The sequence below is a fragment of the Ochotona curzoniae genome, unplaced genomic scaffold (genome assembly GCF_017591425.1).
Source record: "Ochotona curzoniae isolate NIBS_2020 unplaced genomic scaffold, NIBS_Ocur_1.0 scaffold_2453, whole genome shotgun sequence".
NCBI classification, from domain to species: domain Eukaryota; kingdom Metazoa; phylum Chordata; class Mammalia; order Lagomorpha; family Ochotonidae; genus Ochotona; species Ochotona curzoniae.
The window spans coordinates 28,848,824-28,872,379 of NW_024467094.1; the positions used below are offsets into that span (position 1 = coordinate 28,848,824).

The window sequence follows — 23,556 nt, forward strand, 5'->3', positions numbered from 1 at the left end:
CGCTGGTTTTGTTTTCGTTTTGGGGTGGGTGTGTTTTGTTTGGGGCTTTTCATTTGGCACCCCCCCCCAACTCCTCCAGTCCAAAAATGGATTGAAAGGACTGGGAGGGCTGATTCTGGTCCCTAATGGGGAGGGGGGGGCAGCAAGCGGAGAATGTTTCATTGTAGGACACCAGAGGCTTAAGTACGGCAAAGCCTTTCATATCATGATTTATTTGTCATAAGCAAATAAAATGCGGTTAAGCTGTCTCCCTCTAGACAGACGGCTCTTTGGTTATTAAAGTTCCGAGAGAGGATTCCACCAGCCTGGCCTCTTTCCTCCCCGTACACAAGGTATCGCTTTTCTCTGAGGTGTTTAAGGCTTTAATGAGTCTAATTTTTTGCACAGATGTTTCTGGGTGTTTGCAGGTTTTCAGAGTATTTTTATATTACAAAGGAGCGAGCCGGTGCCATAGCTCAAACTCTGACAAGCAAATAGATAATCAAGAAGACAAATGGCCTCTTTTGTGAAGCCTTACTCCTGTATTAATTTTCATTTTCTTTCTCATAGCGAGTATCGAAAGTAGGACTGGGGAGCAAATAGCTTTCTTGTCTCTGAGGTCCCAGTCACCCCTAGATTGAAAAGGGGTACGGGTGACCCTCAGAAGTCATGCCAGGCTCAGGAGACTTCTGGGCAGCTCTGCTGAGAAGTTCTAGGGTCTGGGAGCGGGCTCCAGCCTGGCATGGAGTGGGGGTTGGGGGTGAGACTGGTCCAGCGGTGGTCCAGCATGCCAGCCACCCCTGCCTCTAAAACAAGAGTCTATGATTACAAATCGTTGGTTTTTCCTGCTCCTGTGTTCTTTTCGAAAATAAAGAGTGCTAATCCCACCCGCAAATTTTATTGTCAGCTAGGGTTGTGTTTCTCTTTTGCTCAGCATGGCAGTAACTGGAAGCTGGCTAGGGACGTGGTATAGAGGGTGCCGGAGTTCCTGGCTGCGGGAAGGGGCCCAAATCAATGTAGCTCGGTTGGAAAATCTATTTAAAAAAAAAAAATCATCCCAGCCCTGGAGGGTTTGAGGGGGCCAGTTTTGTTGCTGTCCGTGACTTGGGGGTGATGTTCCAGTTGGGGGGGGTGGTACAGCGACAGCCCGTAGTGGAGGGGGAAAATAGTTCTTAAAAAGCAGGTGCCCTCCCCCCAATGTTTCTAAAGAACCAAATCAAAGCTGCGCCTTAAAAGGTATGAATAGAATCAGAAAAAGAGAGAGGAGAGAGATTTCTATGGAGCTTAAAGTTCACAGTCATTCTCTTTAAGACAAGAGCTAAGAAAAATGTGAGAATTATACAGAAAACCATTAATCACTTCTTTTCTTTAAATACGTATCCTCTCTCCTTTGTTATTATTCAACAGCAAATCTCCGCAGACCGGCTGTTGGGGGAAAAAAGTGTTAGCCGCTTCTCCCGGATCTGCGAGGGGGAAAAAATTTGGAGCCATAAAGTTGAAAACTTTTTTCTCTCAGTTTGGAAGAAGCCGCTCGCCATGAATGGGACCGGCGGAGCTGGAGCGACAGCAGGCGCGGAGCGGTGCGGAGGTAACAAAGCCGCCGCCTGGCGGGTCCCGATCGTTTTAGGAGCCCTTTTCACAAGCCAGAGAAGACCCTCACTCGCCACCCCCTTTCTCTTTCTGTGTTCTGTGGTGGGATATTTTATGGCGTCCCCTTGGGCAAGTTGTCTGCCTCTTTATGACGACTCCTTGGGTCCAAGGGGGGGAACTTGGCCGAGGAAGGGGGGACACCTGGCTAGTGAGTGTTGGCTATGGCTGGGTTGAGGCGTCAGGGCCCCCCAGAGACTCCCCCAGAGAAGGTTATCTGTGTGGCCCACTCAGAAGCACTTTTCTGGCTCTGGAAAATGCAGGCTGGCTGGCTGGGAGAGCCACCCCACGCGTGTGGATGTGTGTGTGTTTGCACGCGTGTATGTCTGGCAAAGCTCCAGTGTGGCCTGCGTGTTCCAGCACCTCTGTGTGCGCTGAGGGGTGTGGGTCCCCCCTGTCTGGTTCCTGGTGAGAAGTTGTTGTTACTGCTACTCTCTGGAAAACCTGGCATTTGATTCTTGGTTGCAGTGCCCCAGCTTTGGAGCGGGCATAAGTAGACGCGGTTCTCATGTCTTTTGTTGTCCAGCTTGGGATCCTAGGCAAATATGTGCTTCTGTCCGGAGCGAGACGGACGCTGCTCGCCTCACAGGCGAGACTGGTTGGTGCAAACATACACATTCCTGCTCCAGGAGGCGCTGGGTTTGGTTTTGCTCTCTGCCTTTGGGGGTTTCGCTTCTGGGGGCCCTGCTTCTCAGGCTGGGAAGCAGACAGGGGCTCCACAAGAAACCTGAATGTGCTGGGTCTTTTTCCCTGAGGCCCCGCTTAGGGTTTGGAGTGGGAGGCTGGCAGGAGAGAGAGTTCATGGAGAGGCCACGTTTTCTAGGCGATTAGCTCAGTATTAGAACCGCAAAATGACCTCGGAAGCCCCTTGACCTCTCTGAGACTGGACATTGTGCTGGCTGCTGCCTCCTGGCCAGGAGGGACAGTCACACCTCTGCAGGATAGGCTCTTAGGGCTGTTCTACCTCCCATCCCTCCTTCACCCTTTTGTCCCTAAACCCTTCTCTGCTGTCTTTGGGTTTCGGCATTACTTGTGTGTGACTGTCCACTGGGAAGAAAACTGTGCATTTCAGTGCGAGGGTCCTCTTAGGGGAGAGAAGTGGGGTGCTGGACTGTGTACACAGCCCCTTTCTGAAGCCAAGCTCCTACCCCACCCCTACCCCTGCCCCAAGTCCGGCTTATCACGCTCTCAGCCAAGGAGCTGAGGACAGACAAAGCGATAGGGAGGATGTGAACAGCGGAGAAACTGGAGCCCCAGGACTCCAGGGGGTTCCCACATCTCTCCAAATCTGCAGCTTCTCCAGCCATTTTCTGAAGCTCCTTTGTATAGGAAGCTGTTTCTACCTTGGTCCCCACCCCTGCCCCGCTAGCCGGTGGAGTCCTTGCGAGGTGTCACCCCCCTTTCTCCCAGAAGCAGAGGTGGGGGAGGGGATTAGGGCAGGTTACTCTGGTTGCTTGCCAGGGCCAGCTCTGCTGAGTTCACCAAAGTTTTCAACTTTACTCTCAAACTTTTTGTTTGGAGACACGGATGAAAGATTTTTTTTTTTTTAAGGTGAACCTCAAAGGTGGAGCCCTTCCAAATCTGTGTGCTGGATGGATGCTGGGTCTTAAAAGTCCACAGCTGGAGGCGTCCTGATAGAGAGAGGTGTGAGTGTGTGAGAGGGATGCTGGGAAGAGGAAAAAGGCCTTCAGGTTGAGACTAAATGGAGACAGGCCTCTCTGGGATGTGTGTGGGGTGTTGCATTTTGTCCGTTGTTTCCTGCCATTTGGGAAGTACATGTCATGAAAGAAGTAATTGGAGTGATTGGGGTCTTCTTTGTTCCCAGTGGCCCCTAGAGGCCTCAGGAGGGACTGGGAGTGGGAAGTCAGAAGAGAGGCAGGCAGGACTGTTCCTGATCTGAAAATATTTGGGGTTTCTGGATGATGTATGCATTACTGGAAAGGGCACATTGCCCATTGTGAACTGTTTAGGTTTGCAGACCCAAACCTAGTCGCACAGGACCTGGCAGGGCCCGCAGCTGCCTGCCAAGTGAGGCTCAAGGATCCACCAGAGGGAAATGAAAGGGAGGGAGAGATTGGGGTTCATGAACCCCACTGGCCAGAGAGCTGGACACTGCTCACTTTGCAGGATTCCAGTGGCCACTCCGAGGGAGGCCTCCCATTCCACTGACCTCAGGCTTGGCTCCTGGGACCTGCCTGGGCTCTTAGCTCCACTGCCCCTGCCAGCCACCTGGGGCAGAGGGAGCCCTGCTGAGTCCAGCCAGGAGCCCCTCAAAGTCTGCACGCGGTGGGTCTCCCTGGGAAGTGGTGGCTGGGGAGGGGGGGGTCTGGTTGGAAATGGGAGTTGGAAGTTTCCCAGCGTGAGTTGAGCGCTGACGGATTTGTGATCAGCAATAAAACCTGCGTGTTCAGATTCGTAAATCAATCTCGCCTCTCTCACAGTCTAAACGCTGGCTTTATCGGCGGCGAGAAAGCGCCCCGCTCGCACTCTAGGGCTTGTTTATTTGGATGCGGACATTCCCAGGATCTGAGAAGAGTGTGGGCATTTTAACAGGGCCTGCTGGCGCAGTTACACGTCCTCGTTTTGCTCTTCTCCTCCTTGAAAATCACTTCTTGCTTTCATACTGTTTGCTGTCTTTCCATGTGCAAAGATTTTCTTTCATTCGCTCTCTTTTTCTCTCTCTTGTCATTTTGCTTTTAGACTTGAGTGTTTTTCTTTGCGGGAACCGCTTTTAATGGGTTGGTGGCCAGGCTTGCGGTGGCAGGGAGCTGCCATTGCAGGAGCTGGGAGCCGGGGCCCACCTCCGGACAGGCTGAATTCAATACCAGTCTGTGTTTTGTATCTGGACAATCAAAGCTGGCCGGGCCACCCCCCCCCAACTCCCAGAGCCTAGGCCAGCCGGCGCCCCCACCCCATGGGGACGGGGTAGGAATCCAGCGCCTTGGGCAGGGGGCCTCCAGCGCTGCTGCTTCTAGCTGCCCCTCTGAGGCTGACCGAGGCAGAAGTGGCTGTTTTTCTGGCATTTGTCAAGGCCACCACCAGGTCCTCAGTCTTCTCCCCTCTGTAAGTGACTTTCAGTTGAGACCCCTCCAAACCAAGCAGAGGAAGGGACCCTCACCGCTGCCCTCCCCTACTCTGAAGAGGTTTGTTCTTGGACTGCCCGCCTGCCTGGCAGCGGCTGGGATCCCACAAGCCAGGGGGCTGAGATGCGGCTGGGAGCGTGCAGCCAGGAGCTTCATTCGGAATGTGTCTTCCAGGAATGTGAGGACTACTGCTGTGCTTTGTGCCCCCACCCCCACCCCATGCCCCGTCCCGGGCTCTGTCAAGTTCTGGGGGAACTTGGTGTTTTGTTTGCTTTCATTTATATTTGAGTTGAAAGTGTGTGTGTGTGTGCACACATGAACACATAGGAGCGCGCTGTCGCATTTGTGTCCTGGAGGGCCGATTGCTCCCTTCCCCTGACATTGACCACTTCCCTGGCTCTCCCATCTCCCCTCAACTCTCCCTTGCCTGCCTTTGTCTGGGGATTAGAGCTTGGGGTACTAACACCTGGGAGTTAGGGACCCGGTGGTGGGCCGGCTTGCTAGACTTTCCCGGCCTGTTCCCAAGCTGTGTGTGGTGTGTTGAGGGTAGGGGGAGCTGGGACAGGCTATGACCCAGCAGAATGTGTGTGTTGTGTGTGTGTGTGGGGGGGGGGTGGGGGAGATCTGCTTGTTCCGTTCCTCAGGCCCCAGTGGGGTGGTCTTTGTCTCTGGAGTTGGTTTTCAAAGGGCCAGGAGAATTTGGTCCCTGCGGTGCTATCAGCATCACCAGGAGAAAAAGTCCCCCTTGTGGTTATTCTCAACTCCGGCTCATGCCTGTCCCTGTTCTGCCCCCTCGGAAGGCGCCTGAGAAAGAGCAGGCAGAGAATTAAAGCCAGAAGTCTCGGTTCTTTTTATGCATCCCCAACAAGGACTTATCAAGCATTTCTTTTCAAGAGGGTCCTTTCCGAAATTCTGTTAGCTGTTTAAGGAGAGGGACAGTGAAGACAGATACCCCGGGAGTGGGGGTGGGGGCGGGTAGAAGGGCATGTTCCTCCTGCGAAGGGTTGCGGATGGAAAGCCAGGGGCTCGGAGATTCAGAGTCGGGCTCTGCGCCCACCGCACCCCCGCCCCCACCCCCAGGAGCCCCTGCAGACTCTTCCTGCACCTAGAAGAGCTAGAAGCAGAAGCAGGAGGAGAAGGGAGAGAGGAGAGGTGGGCTGTGGGTAAGTGTGTGGGGGGCTGGCCAGGGCGCTGTGGTGACCAGAGATACGGATGGGAGAGAAGGAGGCCTCGCTCCTGTTCCATTGGTGGGCTGGGGAGGGGGAAAACCTATTTTGCGAGAAAATTTCTCCTCCTGAAGGGGAAGGTCATAGTGGTCCTTTGAGCCTGAAATCGAAAGACCCCCTTCCCCCTCCCGGTCACGTGATTCATTAAATAATTAATGCCGAGGTTGCAGAATAGATATGTATTCGTCAGGAAAATCGCAGGCTTGGTCTCCCTGTTTCTGACGTGCAATTCAACTGTCCTTTGAAAAACAAGCCTGTACCCCGAGAAAAAAAAAAGAGAGAGAGAGAGAGAGAGGGAGAGACTGAGGGAGAGAGAGATAGAGAAAGAAAGAGAGAGAGAGAGAAAGGGAGACAGCAATAAAACAGCCCCACAGCCGGAGCCACACCGCGGGCTGGGGTATTGTAAGTAGAAAGAATTTCTCACTACCTACCGCGTCTTATATGTCCATGTAAATTTATTGTTTGTTATTAATGTTATTGTCGTAAAATGTGACAAATAGCCATCTTCATTTCCTGCCATTTCTCTGCACATGATGCTCTGTGTTTATACCCATTGAGGCATTGCATAGAAATTTTAGGCATATTCCTCTTCTTTCTCTCTCTCTCTCTCTCTCCTTCTCTCTCTCTCTCCTTCAACCTTGCGGTTTTTTTTTTCTTTTGATTTATAGCAGCATGGGTGTCAGCTTCTCCCGCATGCAAGCTATTGTGTGTGTTTGTGCGTGCGCGTGTGTGCGTCTGCGTGTGTTTGTGAGCGAGTTGTGTTGTTTATGGCCATGTCTTCGATAAATCATTTCTCATGGAAAATGATGTGGAAGCGGGGTTGTTGGTGCAGCCGGGACAGCGTCCCGCTCACAGGCACTTCCTCCCAGGAGTCGCTTCCTTCAGACGATTTACAGTCATCTATCAGCCGTTAATATGAAAGCTCTATTGCTGGAGGTCTTCAATGGCAGCATCTGTGATTATCAATTAAGGCAAGATTTGTATGAATTTGGTAAACCAAAATTGCCCTTGCCGGCGTACAGCCCAGTCAGAAACCACAACCTACTATAAAAACGGTAACTGGCGGGCCTGATGGTGCCAGCCTTCCCGCAACAGCGGCCACCAGCGCCTTCCTCAGCCGTTCTCCTCCAGGAGTTTGGTGTCTCCAACTCCAGCCCTGGATGAACAAATCCGACTAGGCAGCAGGAGCCTGGGGGAAAGAGTGACCAGAGGAGAAAAGAGTGGGAGGTTGGGGGGTGGGAATGGGGACTGGGTCTTCGCAATAGAATTGCAGCGTAATTTATAGGGTGGATGTGTATGGGCCGAAGAGGAGTGGAGGGTTGAAGAAGGAGCTGCTCAAATTGGGGGAGACAATGGAGCCCTGCGGAGGGTGAAGGACAGGCTGAAAGGGGCTCCCCACCCTCTGGGCTAACAAAACAAGGAAATGAATTCACACCCCCAGGAGCCTTCCTCCAAGCTCCTGAAACAAAGAAAGTTTCCTTACTGCCGAGACCCGTGTGTGTGTGTGTGTGTGAGGGGGGGGGGGGTTAAGAGTTTATCTAGAACAGAGATGTTCTAGGAATCCGGGGGGGGGGGCGCCAAGGAAAGTTGAAGTGTATTGCTGTTCCTTTCTGTGCACCGCCGCGGTCCAAGACAGGAGCCAGAGGGGTGGGGGAAGAAGCTAGCGCCACTCCTTCCTGTGGAGGTCTGGTTGGTCAGGAAGGAGTAAAGGCAGGACTGGCTTCTGAGGACACCCTGGGCTGCATCCCAAAGTTGTCCTGGAGAAAGGCCAGTGGACCAGAGCCTTCACCAAGGCCCCTCTGGGTTGCTGTGGCTGGCTGCGTCTTCCCTGGCTGGAGCCAGGCCAGCTAACTTTATAGCCACGATTATCTGTGCTATTTAACTGTGTCTGCTAGTGTAAACCTTTGAGAGGAAATTAGAGCGAGCCTGCATCCAGGTGTTAATTATTCATGGCATCAGCTGTGGGGAGTGGCAGCTTAGGCCGTGGTCTTTGTAGTGTCCAGGGACCGACTTCCAGCCTCTGCTCCAGGTTGGGCAATGCCACCTAGTCCCATCCTTGCCTCCAAGCAGTTTGTGGGTGCCAGGGAAGCAAACCTCCCTATCTGGGAGTCAGGTTTGAAAAAGTGTTTGGGGAGAAAAACGAGGAGCCGATCCTTTAGGCTGGGATGGATTGGAACAGTTGGGGTGTCTGTATTCCCGATGGATCTGGAAGGGGAGGTGAGAGGGGCTGCCTAGGAGGCAGTAATGAGGTCTGGGGGCAGAAGCTGCAAACCTTTCTGTCCGATTCTGCGACTTGGTGAGCGGTTGGGGATCAGAGACAAGGCACATCTATACCTGGGGAGTGTGTGTGGCGGGGGAGAGCTCATCCCCACGTGGGGCTGAATTCCAGAACTGAGGCTGAAGTTTTACAGAGAAGTGGGAAAGGACATCTTCCTTGGAGAGGAGCAGGGCTGAGAGTAGGGAAGGGAATGGAACCTACATTTCACTGGCTTCTGAACTCTGCTTGCTGGGAACAAAAGGGAGCACAAGACTGCTTGGGCCGGGTTGTGCTGGCAGGGAGAGGTGGAAGCCTGTCCCATAGGCCTCTGGCCCCAGCCCCCCTCCTTCCCTTGCCCCTGCTACCTTTGGCTAGGACAAGAAAGTCTGACACTGGCCCCTCCCCAGGCATGCCCCCGCCCCCAGCTTTCCCTTTCCCAGCCCCCCTCAGGTCTTTGTCTCTTTTGGCCCCAGGGAGGGGAGATGGCACTGATGCCCCCTCCCTTCCCCTACCCTTCCCCCAACTCGCAGACTCTTCCCCAGGAGACAAAGCAGGGGCACCATCCTTGGCCCTTGCAGCCATGCAGCTAGGCCTCTCTGACCACACTTTGTTGTCCTTGCCTACCTGTGCACTTGGCACCCCCACTCACAGCTCTGCTATTTTTGTGGCAGGCACAGAGGAAGCTGTCCCAGGCAGAACTGAGGTCCTCTATGAATGTAATGGTCCCTTTGCCTTTAAGAGACAAGCTGCTAACGTTTAATGACCAGCAGAGTTGGGTGGGAAAATGGGAGAGGGTGGAAGAACAGGAGAGGGACATAGGAGGCAGCCAGCAGTAGGCTCTTCTGTTTGGGAGAGGCAAGGGAAGGTTGAGCCCAAGCAGAGGGTGACAAGGGAGAGTGAAGACAAAGCCAGGCAGTGGGACAGGGGGCTGTCCCGGGAGGAGGAGCACCAGCGCTAAGTAAGGATAAGGGCTGTGGGGAGGCCAGCCCTGGCTTCGCCCCCTGCTCTTCAGAACAGAGCAGCTTCTCCAGGATGGAGGATGCCCCCACCCCAGGCAGAGGGCAACCGCACATGCAAGGCCAGATGTGCTTCTGATGCCCAGTCCTTGGCAAGGCTCCGTGCCAATTCACCAAAGGCAGAGAGGGGCAGGGTGAGAGAAGACAAAGGGGTTGGGAGAAAGGATCGAGACAGAGTTGGTGGAGAAAGATAGAGAGAGAGAACAGGCTTGATGGGGCCCCCTTCAGACTGCCATCCCTGCCCTCCTGGTACTTCCAACTTGCTTTACAGGGAGCTGTCCCCAAACTGAGGCCATCTCAGAAGCCGCTCTGGAGGGGGCCCCAGGAGGGTGCTCAATCAGGTGTGTGTGGGTGCAGGAAGTGATGCCCTGGACACTTCAGTCTCCCTCCCCTCCCCAGTGCCCTGTTCAATGTGGGACCATTCTAGGAACCCTTGGCTTCTCCTCCCTCTTGTGGGTCTACCCTCTTCTTTGCCCCTGTAGGGCCTGGGAGATGGAACAGCTCTTCCAGTCACTGCTACCGCGTTAAGGACTTTCACCTTCAGTCCACCCGGGCCCTCCGCTCCAGCCCGGAGCCTAACAAACGGATGCTTCCCTTACTGACCTCCTCCCTCCCCCGTCTTTTCAGGAAAGAAAAGGAAAAGGGCAGAGAAAGTTACTACCAGCCCAAGCAGCTTTAGAAAACTACGGGGGAATTGGAAAAGGCAAGCATTTCTGGCCAACCCACTTCCCCATCTTTCTCCTTAGCCCCTCGCCCTGGCTCTGCGAAATCCTCCACCCCCCCCCCCCCCCCCCCCCGCTCCGTCTTGCCCAGAACTTCTTCCCTTCCCCTCCCTTCTCGGCCAGGCTAGACATATGGAACCCATTTCGCTGGTGACATTGAAGAGCCGCCGGTGCGCCCGCCTTCCGCCATGGCGCCCCTGGCGCTCCCGCGTCCCGCGCCTCGCCGTGCCCCCCTGTCACTCGCCGCTCCTGCTCCTCTCGCCTAGCAATTTGGCCCACTCTCCGAGCCCGAGCCCAGCTCGGTGCCACATCGTTCCGGGTTTCCCGCAGCCCCTCCCACCCCCCACCCCGACACGCGGGCCCTGGTCGAGAGCCGGAGCTCCTACAGGAAAGGGGCGCAGGCTGTCCGTCCACGCCGGCCAGGAGCACGGCATCCGCGCGCCCCGGGCCCCGCGTCCGCCGAGGCCGAACAAAGCCGGGGGCGGGGGCGGGGCGGGGCGCGCGGGGGGCGAGCGCATCCGGTCCTCTCCCCCAGCTCGGCGGGACGCTGGGCTCCCTCGCTGCCCGGGGACGCGAGGACCGGGATGAGGCCGGCCGCGGTGGCGGTGGCGCAGCCCCAGCCCGGGCCGAGGGTCCGGGGCCTGGCTATCGGCTCCTGCGCTCGCCCCCTGCCCGGCCGCCCACCACTGCCCGCGCCCTAGTGGGAGACCGCACAGGTAAGTGCGGGCCGCTGGGCCAGGGCGCTTGGGGCCTGCTTAAGGGTGGAGAGAGCGGCTGAGCCCGGCGGGACCCAGGCCCTTCTCCTGGGTCAGTCCGGGATCGGAAAGGCAGACTAAAATGAAGGAGGAGAGAGGCTTAGTGGGGGCTGAAAGGGGCAAGGGCGAGCGTGGAGGAATGTGGTGCTGTACGTGTGGATGGGTGGATGGGATCCGGTTAGGGGGACACTGGGAGCGCTCTGCACCGTCTGGAGTTAAGGACTCTGGGAGAGGGCTTTCCCAGCTACAGGGGGTGAGGATAAAGTAGGGGGCATTTGCTAAGGGCGGTGGGGGAGGAACCCACATCCAGCTGCTGCGATGGCTCAGCCCTTTAGCACCTAGCGGGTTATTTGAAGCCCAAAGTACAAGGGGTTGCGCTGACGCTGGGCGTTAAGCTGGGAAGGTAGCAGAGGAAGTGATTTATGGCTTCAGAGAGGCTGTGTTTACTCCCTGCCTGCTCTGGAAACTGAAAACCAAACAGAGGCGAAGCGAGAGAAGCCCCTGTCTCTGGAGCAGGAGGCGATGCCAGGTTTTAGGTGTTGAGATGGATTTTGCCAGATGTGAGGAGGTGGTGGCAACTGACCCTTTGCAGGCTGGGGGTGCGTTGGGCCTGGGTGAGGTGTGAGAAGAACATGCACCAGCGTAGGTGTGTTTGTGTATGGTGCCATGGCCTCTGCACGTGTGTGTATGCACAGAGGGAATGGGGATTTGCAGGGCAAATTTGCAAAATGGCTTATGAACTAGCTCTTGGTGAGCTGGAGGGGCGCTGGGTGTCTGGGGTGGAGGAGCCCCAGGACACAGCTTGTGCCCCTTGCCCTGCCCAGGGGCTCCCTCATCTTTCAGGATGGGCTGCTGGGGGGTGGTCTTTCCTTCCAGCAGCACAGTCCATTTGGTCTGGCCTCTGCTTGACCACCTTCCCTCCTTCTGGCCTATCCACCCACGCATCCTGATCTTCACTTTGAATGTGTCACTTGGCAGACTGAGAAAAGAGTGTGAGTGGGTAGGGGTGAGGAGGAGGAGAGGAGAAAAAGGCCTGGTGCGGTGCGTGTGGGGGGGGAACCAGAAGATTGGCAGACACAGGTCCCCCCCCAACCCCGCTCTAATTTCCCCCAAAGTCTTTACTTGGGAGGGTGACAAGTTAGCACAAAGGGGGGACAGAGTGAGGGGGAGCCATAGGAAAAGATGGGGGGGTTGGTGTCGAGACAAATATTTTGACTCTCCGATCGTTATTTCCGCAGGCCAACTAGCGGCTCTTGCATTTCTGCCCAGACGCCCGGCTTTGCCTGGAAATTGTTTTGCATTAAATTTTCTCAGCCGCAGAATTATCTTTCCTCGCCTCGAGCTAAACTTGCATTTTTCCACCAGACACTTGGGCCCCGCACCAATGAAATCTGAGAGGAAGCGGCTGGGCCCTAAGTGGCCGTAATTTAATTGATTTTATCATAAATCATCAACTTGATGAAGAACCCGAGGTTTCAGTGAAGTAAATTGATATTAATGGGAGTTTCTTGAAATGGGAACTCGCTGCATTGTTGGGGCCTCGGGACCTGGCGAGGTGGGTTTCTGGTTTCCCAAGAGGAGAGAGCTTGGACCTGGAGCCCCCGCACCAGCAGCTTTGGAGGGTAGGGGAAGTGGGGGGCAGGGGAAGCAGGCAGTGAGGGGCAGCTGCCAGCCCGCCCTACTGTTTGGGCAGAGAATGGAACTTTGTTGGGGAGGAAGCAGGGCCCTGTGGAAGCTGCTGATCCTTCTCCCACTGCCTAACTTCCATGGCGGGGTGGGCGATTGGGGAGGCTGGTAGGTGTGTGGGCAGGGGTGGGGGTCGGGTGAGAAGGCCAGGCTGGTACAATGGGTGCATTGATGCCTGGTTAAAAATTGCCTGGTTGAAGGCTTCCTCTTCTAATGATACAAATTAATTATTTACTGCTCAGGTTGCTGTGTCCAAAAATAGCACTTTTGATTTGGTAATGAGGATTGGGAAAAAACGCCCCCCCCCCTTCACCCATCCCCAAGCTTAGAGGAGCAGAAAGGCCCAGTGTCTGCCTCTGCCTGGAGTTGGGCGGGGAGGGAGTGGTGCGGTGGGGGCTGCGGGGCAGGAGATGTGCTTAGTGATAAGGGCGCAAGCATCTAAGTCCCAAGAGGAAATACTCTGCCTTGGCTCCTGATGGTATAGTGTTATCTGAACTCAGTTGGTTCTGCTCATTATCATTCCCTTTTACATCAGCACACAGACACTAACTTTTAATTAAAAAAAAAAATCATTTAGCCCAAGCTCTGCTCTCCATACCTCTGCTCCCCAAGTTTTATAGACCGGGTTGGGCGATCAGTGCTGCCTTGGAAGGTCACCTGTCACACAAGCTGTCCTGCGCGCCTCCCCTCCCCCCCCCCCAGGTGTGGCTTTAGACAGATTCCTTCCTGGGTGTCAGTTTCTCTTTCTGCCACAAGGGTGGAGTTGGATGAGAAACCGACCCCGAGTTCTGGCTGCCCTCATCCTGTGGCCTCCTTCGCGTATTTGTCAGTGGCTGCAGGCAGGTGCCCGTGTGTGTCCCCCAGGCATGTGGGACAGAAGTTGGTAGGTGTTTCTTCACATTGTTCAGAAAGTTCTGATGTGCCCAGAACAGTGGATGGTTATGTGGACTAGCTCAAGGAAGTCTGTGGGAATCTGGATTAATCCTCCTCCCCAAAGTGTCCCGATTCTCCGCCCAGGAAGTCAGGCAGAGAGCAGTGGAGGCAGAAGGCAGGAGAGAGGAGCTAGCCGGTGGGCTTGGGCTCGGAATGACTTTTGGGATTGGCTAAGGGAGAGGGGCTCAGCCGCACACAGCAAACCTTGGGTTCACAAGACTTCTCCCGCAGCCCTGGAGGGGCTGAATTGTGATTCAGTCAGGTTGTGACAGCAGGTGCCCCCCACTCCGGCACTCCTAACCCTCCTCTGTTGGGACTATCTCTGGGGAGGGGTGGTGCATACAGAAGTTGCCACAGCGCTGTGCCAGGACAGAAGGCCCACCTGGTGCAAGATGCCAGCCCTATTCCACTTGTGTTTTTCCAGCTCCTCCCCTAACTGTGAAAGGCTGCAGGATGGAAAGAAACCAAGAGTGGGGCAAGTGTCCTGATCAGCACTGGGAAGTGCTGTTGGAGATAGCATTTCTACTGGAGAAAGTGGGAAGACTTGGGAAACCACCTCACTCCTAGAGTTCTGCAGATCTGAGTCCCTGGCCAGCCGAGCCACTCTCACCCCTACCCTGTTCTGAGAGAGAGAACGATAACAAGGTCTAGCAGGCCCACACTCTGGTCTTGTCCCATTCTGACTTTGGAGCTTTGGTGGGAGGCACTTTGGGGGAGGCCTTCTGCTGATTGGTCATTAACCGTGAGTTATTGTCTCCTAAACAGAGGTCACTGGGCCAGGAGAAACCCACGCAGCAGGCTGGGCCCTTGCTCCTCCCTCCCTCGAACTCTCCAGCCCAAGATCCGCTAGCCTGTTCCCCTCTTGCATGCTCCACTCTGCCCACCTTTGTCTGCCTGGTGCTGGGCTTGGCCCGACTGCTGTGGAGCTTCTGAAAGAGCAAGTCTCTGGTTCACATCAGTACTTTTCATCGCCAGGGAACCTCCCTGTTCCTGGCTCCGGACTTTGCTCCCCTTGCAGGCCTTCTAGGGTGGGATGCTTCTGTAGGTACCTGGGAGACCTCACGGGCCCTCGTTTCCTGCCCCCCTTTTTCCTAGTCTCCCATTCCCCCCCCTTTTTTCCCTGGTCTTCCATTTGCTCACTTGCTCTGGGCTCTGGGGTAAGATGGGGCCAGAGTGTGGGTTTTTCTTCTTCTGCCACAGCGACCTTTCTTCCCCTGCTTTGGATCCCTATGTTGCTGAGCCGGGTCTAACTGGGCCTCCCGGAGGTAGCTTTGATTCCTTCTCCTCCTTCCCTCAAGTCATTCGGCTGGGGGATCCGGGAAGGGGATCCCAAAGCTGACCCGCTTTGCTCTCTTCTTTATTAACCCCCATTTCACAATGCTTTGCTTCGGAATCCTTATTAATGTTTCAGAGGAGATGGAGATTGCGGTGAGTGAGTGCATAAACTTTGTGCTACTTTGTGATGCCTGTAAAGTTGGGCAGAGATACTGGGGAGGTGCGGGGGGGACCCAGGACACTTCGCTCTGGGCTCCCAGGGCTGGCTTCAAGGGCCCTGGCTGGTTTGTGTTATGTGACGTGGGAGCAGGTTCCTTGGTGGGGGCCCAAAACAAAGACCAGAGAATTTTTATTTGCTTTTCCCTTGAAATTGTGGAGGAGGGAAACAGGCTGGGATTCCACCCTTGTTGAGAAGGGTAGCTGGCCGATGGGAGTGCTCCTGGTCCCTCAGTATAGGCTCGGAGTTGGAGGGCAGGGAGGAGGGAGCCACAGAGGAAAGGATGCCTGGGAAGGGGAAAAATTGCCCGAAACTTCAGCTTTATTGATTTTTATCTTTATTAGTTCACACTGGTGTTCTCCTATCATCTTTTCATTTTTTAAATTGTTCTCCCCTCATGCACAAAATGCCTGTGTTTTCTTTCCCTAAACAAGAAATTGTTCCCTTTTCTTAAGTTTTGACCACTACCCCTTTTCCCCACACTCCTGGGCTGTCCATGAGTCCCTGCCCAAGTTCCTTTGTCCCCTGAGGTCTGAAAAGGTCTATAACCTGCAGCCATACTTCAGATAAAACGGGTGCCCTTAGATCAGCCAGGTCCGCCATGCCATCTGCGCCACCCCCAGCCACCCCGCCCCAGTCAGCGGCAAGCAGCCTGCAGCCAGAAGCCTCGAAGGCAGTTAGAAAGGCCCAAACCAAACGCACCTGGGATCCGATCACCTCCCAGCCACTCCAAAGCGGCGTTGTTATCCGGAACTAAGAAACTACCCAGAACCAAGAAGTTATGGGAATTAAGACGTGCATTTCCTACTGCGTTTGGGCGCGTGTGTTCTCTGAAATTGTCTCCAAGTCTGTTTACTTGCTCCCCAGCCCTTCCTTCTGCTCGCACCCTATGAATACCCCACTGCGACAAGGAGTTCCAGGACCACAAAGGGGTGGGGAGCGCAGGGTGTTGAGGAGTCCGCTGCTGCTCTCTCGCTGCTGCACAGCTCAGCTCCAGGCCCTCAGTGCCCGCAGTCCTGTTCTCTCCCAGGCCCGCAGCCGGCTGGGCTGAGCTCTCTGTTCCTTGGGGCAATGGCTGCCGCGGTAGTCCAGAAAGTGGCCAGGTCTTCCTTTGAAGTTGCAGTCACCTTCCCCAGCGAGTGGTAATAAGAGCTGAGAAAGACTGATGGAGCTGAAATACATTCTTTCGGGGCTAGAGGAAGGATCCCAAAATGTTGCTTCCCTTAAGCCCGTCCCTGGAGGCCTCCCAGCCAAATCCCTGGTTTCGTTGGCCCGTAGTTGCCTGACGTGTGACCCTGTGGGTCTCTAACCAGGGCCTACTCTTTCTGGGCACACATTCAGGCAGTCCTAGGGGATCTCTTGAGGGACCTGGCTTGAGCCCCAACCCTGGATCTGGCACAGAAAAATGGCTTCCTGCCCTTCTCCCAGCTGCCCAGTGTCCAACTGCACCGGCAGGCATAGGATCCTTAGGACGATACAGTCCCTGACTCCACGCGCGTGGCTCCTGTTGCTGGAGGCTGCAGGAAGAAGGCCACAGGTTTCCCCTGGGCAGGGTCTCAGGAAACTGGCTGCCGTAGACCACCTGGCCTGACCTAGGGAACCCAGAGGAAACAACCAGGGACCAGGGGCTTCCTCTAAGCAAAGCTTGTGAGTGGAGGTGTGTGGATGCCCCTGAGGGGAGCGTGGCCGGCCCCTGGACCCTCTCCTGCAGATGAGACAATAGCTGGAAATCATCTCTCACCTTTGTTTCCCCCAAGTCCCATGGCTTCTCTTGGTGCATCCAGATGGGAGCCGGCAAAAGCCAAGTATCCTAAGCAGGAAACCAGAGGCAGGAGCTGAGAGAGCCTGTTTTCCGAGCAGCCTTTGTAGGGAGGGCGGCTGTCTGCTTCGGTTTTTCCACCTAAGGCCCCAGTCAGCAGTTAGGCGTGGCTGCAAACACTCTTGCTTTGGGACAAGAAGTCCTTCAGGATCCTCTTTTTGTCTTTTTTTTTTTTTTTTCCTCGCTGGGAATGGTTGTTCCCCACCCCCACTCCAAATTTGCAGACACCTACATTCCTGGCCCCAGTCTTCCTCCTACAGGCCGCCCCCACCCTGCTCGCCCCCAACCCCTACACTCGGTGTGCCCACCCTGCTCAAACACACCTAAGAAAACTTTAGCTTTGGTAGCTCTTCCCACTTAGGTCAAGCAGGTTGGATCTGAATAATAATAGCAACAACAACACCAGTAGTAATAGCTACAATCACACGCAGTGGTCCGTCCTGTGCATTTGAAATGAAGCCGCCCTGTTAGTTTCACTCATCTTCTTTGAAGGCCAAATGTTCCTAACACTCTCGGCCCCCTCCTCCTGTCCCAAGGTGAGAACTTCTTCCAAAGTTCTGACAGCCCCTCCACTGGCAGCCACCTCGGGAGCTCCAGCCCAGCCCAGCTCTGGGTCCTCCTTTTGTCACCCTTTGCTCCCCACCCCCCCCCCCCGCCTTTTTAAAATCTGCGTTCACCCGCTTGCTGTCTGTTCTCAGCAAGGGGAGGGGAGTGGGAGGGAGTGTTCAAGTCTGGCCTCCCTCCCCTGCCTTCAGTTTCAGGTCTGAGAGAGCTTGGAGGCCAAGAGGGAGGAGAGGAGCTGGTGGCCAGCGGAGACTCAGGGAGAAGCAAAGGCAGCGGAAGGCGCTGGGCGGGAGACCCAGCCACCAACCAGTCCCGGAGGAGTGAAACTACTAAAAAAAAAAAAAGTCCTAGTGTTCCAACTGTGATTGAGCGCGCGGGGCACCCAGCACCCCCAGCCCCCAGTAGTCCAGGCTGCTGCCCCTCAAATTAGCATAATGGCTCACCAGTGGGGAGGGGGTGGGCTGGGGACTCAGTCTGTTGCCTTAACTGGTGTTCACTCCCCATCTGAGTTTTAAAATGTACCTGTTCTTTTATATGTATATGTATACGTTGGCGTCTCTACGAAATCCCTCTGCCCTTCTCTCCTTTTCACCCAGTTCTTGGGAGAGGGGGGTGTATTTAAAAACCCCCCCTCCCCCATCACCATCTTCACCTTCCCTCCTTATCAGGCATCTAAGCTTGCTAAAGGGGGAGAGGTGTGTGTGTGTGTGTGTGTGTGTGTGTGTGTGTGTGTGTGTGAGCTTGTGTGTGAGGGAGTGAGTGTGTGTGTCTGTGTTTTTTTTTTTTTTTTTTTTCCCTGTGCAAAAGCAGAGGCCATTGTTACGGAGAGTAGGGCGTACCAGTCTTGTAGGGCAAGCACACTGTGCCGGCTTGGCCGCGCCGGAGCCCGGAGCCGGCTGCCCGGTGCGCCCGGCCGCCCGGCCCGGCTCGGTCTCCTGTTTTTCTCGCGCTCCCCCGCCGCCGCCCGCCTGCGCGCCCCCCGCTCCCCCAGCCGAGTGAATTGAAGCGGACGCCGCGCGGCGGCTCCTCCGGCCGCTCTGCCCCTAGGGCTCCCCCAGCCGGGGTGGCTCGGGGGTGGGGTGGGGGGGCCGACGCAGCTTTAAACAGTGGTCTTTTTTTTTCCCTTTGCCTTCAAGGAGGGGAGATTTCTCGCCTGCCGCTCGCGCTGGGGCTCGATGTGAATATATATTATGTCTGCCTGTTCTCCCCTCGTCGGTGGCTAAGGTAAGCTGGACTGAAATAGGCTATCAGTTTGTGAATGGCGGAGAGTATGTCTCAATGATTTATGGCCCATATGACTCCAATCTCGGTTCAAGAAGAGTTCACAAGCTTTAAGCTTCCTTCCACGCAGCGACTCTCTCTCCCTCTCCCTCCCTCCCTCCCTCCCTCTCTCTCTCTCCCTCTCTCTCCCTCTCTTCCTGTTTCTTTCCTTTTCTCCTGTTTTCTTTCAGCAGCCAGATCCAGGGCTGAATTTTCTTCCAAGCTGCTAAGAGCCTAACCTTTCTCTTCCTGTCTCCCTTTCTTTCTCTCTCTCTCCCCCTTTCTTGTTTTTTGATTATTCTATCTTCCATTATTATTATTTTTTAAGTCCTGGAAGGTGGCCTGTCCACCTCTCACGGGGCTTCTCCAGCTATTGTTACTCTCCCCGGCTCTCCCAGGGGTGCGCCCGGCCTGGCGAGGTGGGGTTCTCGGCGAGGGGGGCTCATGGCCCTTCTCCAGCGAGACCCGGGGCGGGGGGAGCCGGGAGCCACCGTCTCCCTCCCTCCCGAGGAGCCATATGGAGCCTGCATTTTTCCAACATGGAGGCAAAGGGAATAGTGTGGTTTGGCTTGCTGGAGCTGCTCCCCACCCCCTCTCCTCCCGTACCCCGGGATCTCACAGCCTTCTCGGTGCTCTCTCCCCGCTGTCCCGGCGGCAGAGGGGCCTTTGCGCCCTGCGAGTCCCGCACGCCCCCGCTGGGCAAAGTCCCGGAGCGGAGTTGGCGAAGGCGCCTTTTAATTCGGTTACCTCCAGCACCCAAACTTGGCTGCCGTCCGCGGGGCTCGGCCCTTGGCCGGCCCTGTGCGCCTGGAACCTGCCGCCGCGCACCCGTTTCGGTGTCCCGATCGTCTTCCTGCAGCCACGCGGGTGGCTCTCCTCGCGGCCACGGCGGCAGCAGGCCGAGGCCGGCCCCGGGGTGGCGGCAGTCCGGGGCTGCTCCGGTGCACAAACCTTCCCGGCCCCGAGCACTGCCAGCTCCTTAGCTCCCGCGTCTCTGGCTCCTTGGTTTCCCACACTGGCCCGGCCCTCCGTCCTGCGATGCTTTGGGGTTTATTGCAGGGGGAGAGGCAGAAATTTCGGCCCCAGGCGCTTAGTCGAATTATTTTTGCTATCATCATCATCATCATTACTGATAAAGCCAGGGCCCAGCCAGCCAGCCGACCCCTCTAACGTTTTTATTCATTCTCTTCTCTATTAATAATAAACTCAACTGATGCCTGTTAATTAATTCCCCCTTCAGCCAGGGCTTCTCAGAAGCTAATTCTGCTTAAATCATCAAAAGCTAATGGTAATAATAATAAAGAGATCGGGTCAGCCTGGTCGGCTGGACTCCAGTTCTCCTTGGAAGAACCTGCTGCTTGGCACCCCCAAGTGTGTTTCCAGAAACAAATTCTGTCCAGAGGCCAATGGGAGCTCGGCTCCACCGGCTCCGTTTTGAGTATAAATCGGTGTCATTAAGAAGGGGATTTATGTGTAGGAGGGACTTCCTCCACCCGCACCTCTCTCCCTTTCCTAATTTCAATTGTCGTGGGTCGACCAGCTGGCCAGAGTGAGACTTAAGTTTTCCAAACACACATGTCGGACAGGAGGGTTGGGAAGGAGGTTTTATGGAAAGTGGGGCTGGAAGAGGGGGACAAGTCAAAAGTTTCAGAACAAACACACGAAAGTCTATGACAGCTTGAATCTTTATTTTTCTGTCATTCTTCAGAAAGCCTGTATTAAAATAATGATTTTCTTTTTTTTTAACCTGGGAGAGCCTCAGTAAACACCTCAGAGAATAATATTGTTCACATTGTTTTGTCTTTTTTTTTATCCTTAGTAATGATCTTTCTTTCTTTCTTTCTTTCTTTCTTTCTCTTTTTTAGACAGCACTTTTCTTGGTTTGATAGAAAAAGTCCAGTCATCATGCAGTTTCATTATTTTTTTATTTTTGAAGAAATTAAAAAAAAAAAAAAAACAGAGCCCAAGCCAGGATGGGAAAAAAAAAATGTAGTCGGAGGGGACCGACTGGGGTGAGGAGGGTAGAGGCCTCAGGCAAATGGTCACGGCACCACCAGGCCTGGTCTGGGAAATGGAAACCATTGAGCTCCATTTGGGGCGCCATGGTGGCCTCTGACGGCAGGGTCCCAGGTTTGGCAGAGCGGAGGGGTGACGGGGCTCGAGGTTAGAGACCCTGGGAAAGTTTCTAGGTCAGGGGGAGGTCTTGCTGGCGATCTCAGAGGAGAAGGTTCCTGGCTGAACTTGTCTCTTCCTGGCCCTTTCGGATTCTCCCACCTTCCTGCAGGCTCCAGTTTACTCGGGTGAGAAAGTCGGACAGATCACAGGGAAAGGCAAAGACAGGGGGCAGGAAGGTCTCTGCTCAGAGAACGGTGTTGTTGAGGCTTTTATTTTGTGGGTCTCCCAGGACTCTCTCCCTTGAGCCACTCTATCCTAGAGCTGGGTAGAGGCCAGGAGAGGGAGTGAGAGAGGCCCCGCTGGACGGGAGAGAAGGTGAGGGGGGGATCTCCATGCCAAGGCTTTTTCCTTGAAAATAAAGTGCTGAGCTAAGAGAGAGCCACTTCAGGTTAGGGATGCGGCCTCAGCATCTGGAGCTGTTGGGGAGGGGAGAAGGAAGGAAAAAAAAAAAAAAAAGGAACCCTATTGATGTCAGTTCCCTTTTCAGTTCTTAAGATGGATTCGAGCCCCAGTCCTCTTCTCTCACCCTGCAGGTCAGCCCGGTTGGAACAGACCCAGGAGGAAGGAGGCAGAAAGGGGAGAGAGGGGGGTCCGGCGTGTCACGTGACCCCCCAGGGGTGCCAATGTCCGGTTGTGAGGGTATCAGGCCCTCGCAAGTTGCCACGCACAGCCCGGGCCTCGCCCAGCGATGCAGAAAGCCACCTACTACGACAACGCAGCGGCAGCCCTCTTTGGAAGCTATCCCTCTTACCCTGGCAGCAATGGCTTCGGCTACGACGGCCCCCCTCAGGCCCCCTTCCAAGCCACCGCGCACCTGGAAGGCGACTACCAGCGCTCAGCGTGCTCCCTGCAGTCCCTGGGCAACGCCGCCCCACATGCCAAGAGCAAGGAGCTCAACGGCAGCTGTATGAGGCCTGGCTTGGCCCCGGAGCCCCTGCCCGCCCCGCCGGGCTCACCCCCACCCAGCGCGGCACCCACCAGTACCACTAGCACCAGCAATAGTGGGGGCGGGCCCGGCAAAGGCGGCCCCCCCAAGTGCGGCCCCGGCTCCAACTCCACCCTCACCAAACAGATATTCCCCTGGATGAAAGAGTCGAGGCAAACGTCCAAGCTGAAAAACAGCTCCCCCGGCACAGGTACCAGCTCTCTGCCTTGCTCCTTGTCAGCTTTGGTCCGGGTCAGGAATGTCACTGTTATTCTAGCACCCAGCCTCCCGGGCGCCCCGGAGGCGGCCAGGGAACAGGGCTGGGTGGCCGCCGCGGTGACCCCTGACACACACCCTTTCCCTCCAGCCCACCCTACACCTGCGTGGCCGAGGGCCTCCGGAGGTGGGGCGCCAGGCCTCGGAGCCGCAGAGTCGTCGGCGGTTGACGATGATGAAGGATGATGGCTGTGGGTTTTAATCACGGACGCTCCCGTGGCCCGGAGGGGGTCCCGGCCTCCAGGCACGGCAGCCTCTTCGCGCCACGAGTGTCCCAGATCCCCGCCAGGGTTCTCCTCGGCCAGCCACCTCCTTTCCCCTGTCCGCAGGAGGGGGAGCTTCTTCCCAGACCTGGAATTGGGGGGGGGGGGTGCATAGAGGGGAGGGGTAAGGCGCGCGCGTGCAAAAAAAAAAAAAAAAATCCAGCCCTAAATAAATGGCCGTGCGGCTGTGTCTGCGTGACATGATCAAATTTTCATAAGCTGGGGCAGCGAGAGGAGAACAGGTCTCTTAATAAATGCCACTATTATAGAGTGTCCGCTAATGCGACGGGCGGTGGGGGGGGGTAGTGAGGAGGAGGAGGAGGCGGGGACGGGAAGGGGAGGGCGGCGGGGGCTCTGAGTCCAGGCCTGGATTTATTAAGAAACGATGCATTCAATTTCGGCGTGTTCAGTAATTATCTTTTATTTCATTTTCTCCCCTTCCCACCCCTCCCCCTCGGATCCAGCAGAGGGCTGCAGCAGCAGCAGCGGCGGCGGAGGAGGAGGAGCAGGAGGAGCTGGCGGGGGCGGCGGGGGCAGCGGCGGCGGGGGAGGGGACAAGAGCCCTCCAGGGTCAGCGGCGTCCAAGCGGGCGCGGACGGCGTACACGAGCGCGCAGCTGGTGGAGCTGGAGAAGGAGTTCCACTTCAACCGCTACCTGTGCCGGCCGCGCCGCGTGGAGATGGCTAACTTGCTGAACCTCAGCGAGCGTCAGATCAAGATCTGGTTCCAGAACCGGCGCATGAAGTACAAGAAGGACCAGAAGGCCAAGGGGCTGGCCTCGTCGTCGGGGGGCCCGTCCCCCGCCGGCAGCCCCCCGCAGCCCATGCAGTCCACGGCCGGCTTCATGAACGCCTTACACTCCATGACCCCCAGCTACGAGAGCCCATCCCCTCCCGCCTTCGGCAAAGCCCACCAGAACGCCTACGCGCTGCCCTCCAACTATCAGGCCCCTCTCAAAGGCTGCGGCGCCGCGCAGAAGTACCCCCCGACCCCGGCGCCCGATTACGAGCCCCACGTCCTCCAGCCCAACGGGGGTGCGTACGGGACGCCCACCATGCAGGGCAGCCCGGTGTACGTGGGCGGGGGCGGCTACGCGGATCCGCTGCCGCCCCCTGCCGGGCCCTCCCTCTACGGCCTCAACCATCTTTCCCACCACCCCTCGGGGAACCTGGACTACAACGGGGCGCCCCCGATGGCCCCCAGCCAGCACCACGGACCGTGCGACCCCCACCCCACCTACACAGACCTCTCCTCTCACCACGCGCCGCCTCCTCAGGGTAGAATCCAAGAAGCGCCCAAATTAACACACCTGTGACGGGAGAGGGCCGGTGGAGGGGCCAGGTGGGCGGAGGAGAGGTGCTGTGGAGCTGCGAGAGGCATCCTTGAGGTCCCTGGAGCAGGGCACGGTGAGGAGGGAGGGATAACGGCCAGGCTTGCCCGGCGGAGGAGGCTGGGAATCCCTGCCCCCACACACACCT

At 56.1% G+C, this 23,556-nt stretch overlaps 1 protein-coding gene across 2 annotated transcripts; it reads left to right on the forward strand.

The window, feature by feature from the left end:
* The first annotated feature begins 302 nt into the window (after positions 1–302).
* HOXB3 (homeobox B3) lies at positions 303–23,546 on the forward strand. 2 transcript variants are annotated; one of them, XM_041001227.1, is made up of 6 exons: positions 303–332; positions 1,387–1,559; positions 17,444–17,448; positions 18,316–18,403; positions 21,687–21,750; positions 22,543–23,447. In XM_041001227.1, the coding sequence occupies exons 5-6, from the start codon at positions 21,699–21,701 to the stop codon at positions 23,391–23,393; spliced, it is 903 nt and encodes a 300-aa protein (XP_040857161.1). In that variant the 5' UTR covers positions 303–332; positions 1,387–1,559; positions 17,444–17,448; positions 18,316–18,403; positions 21,687–21,698; the 3' UTR covers positions 23,394–23,447. The 2 variants fall into 2 exon arrangements, with proteins under 2 accessions (XP_040857161.1, XP_040857160.1); XM_041001226.1 differs by lacking the exon at positions 303–332 and having other exon boundaries at positions 1,025–1,559; positions 21,148–21,750; positions 22,543–23,546.
* The last annotated feature ends 10 nt before the right edge of the window (positions 23,547–23,556 follow it).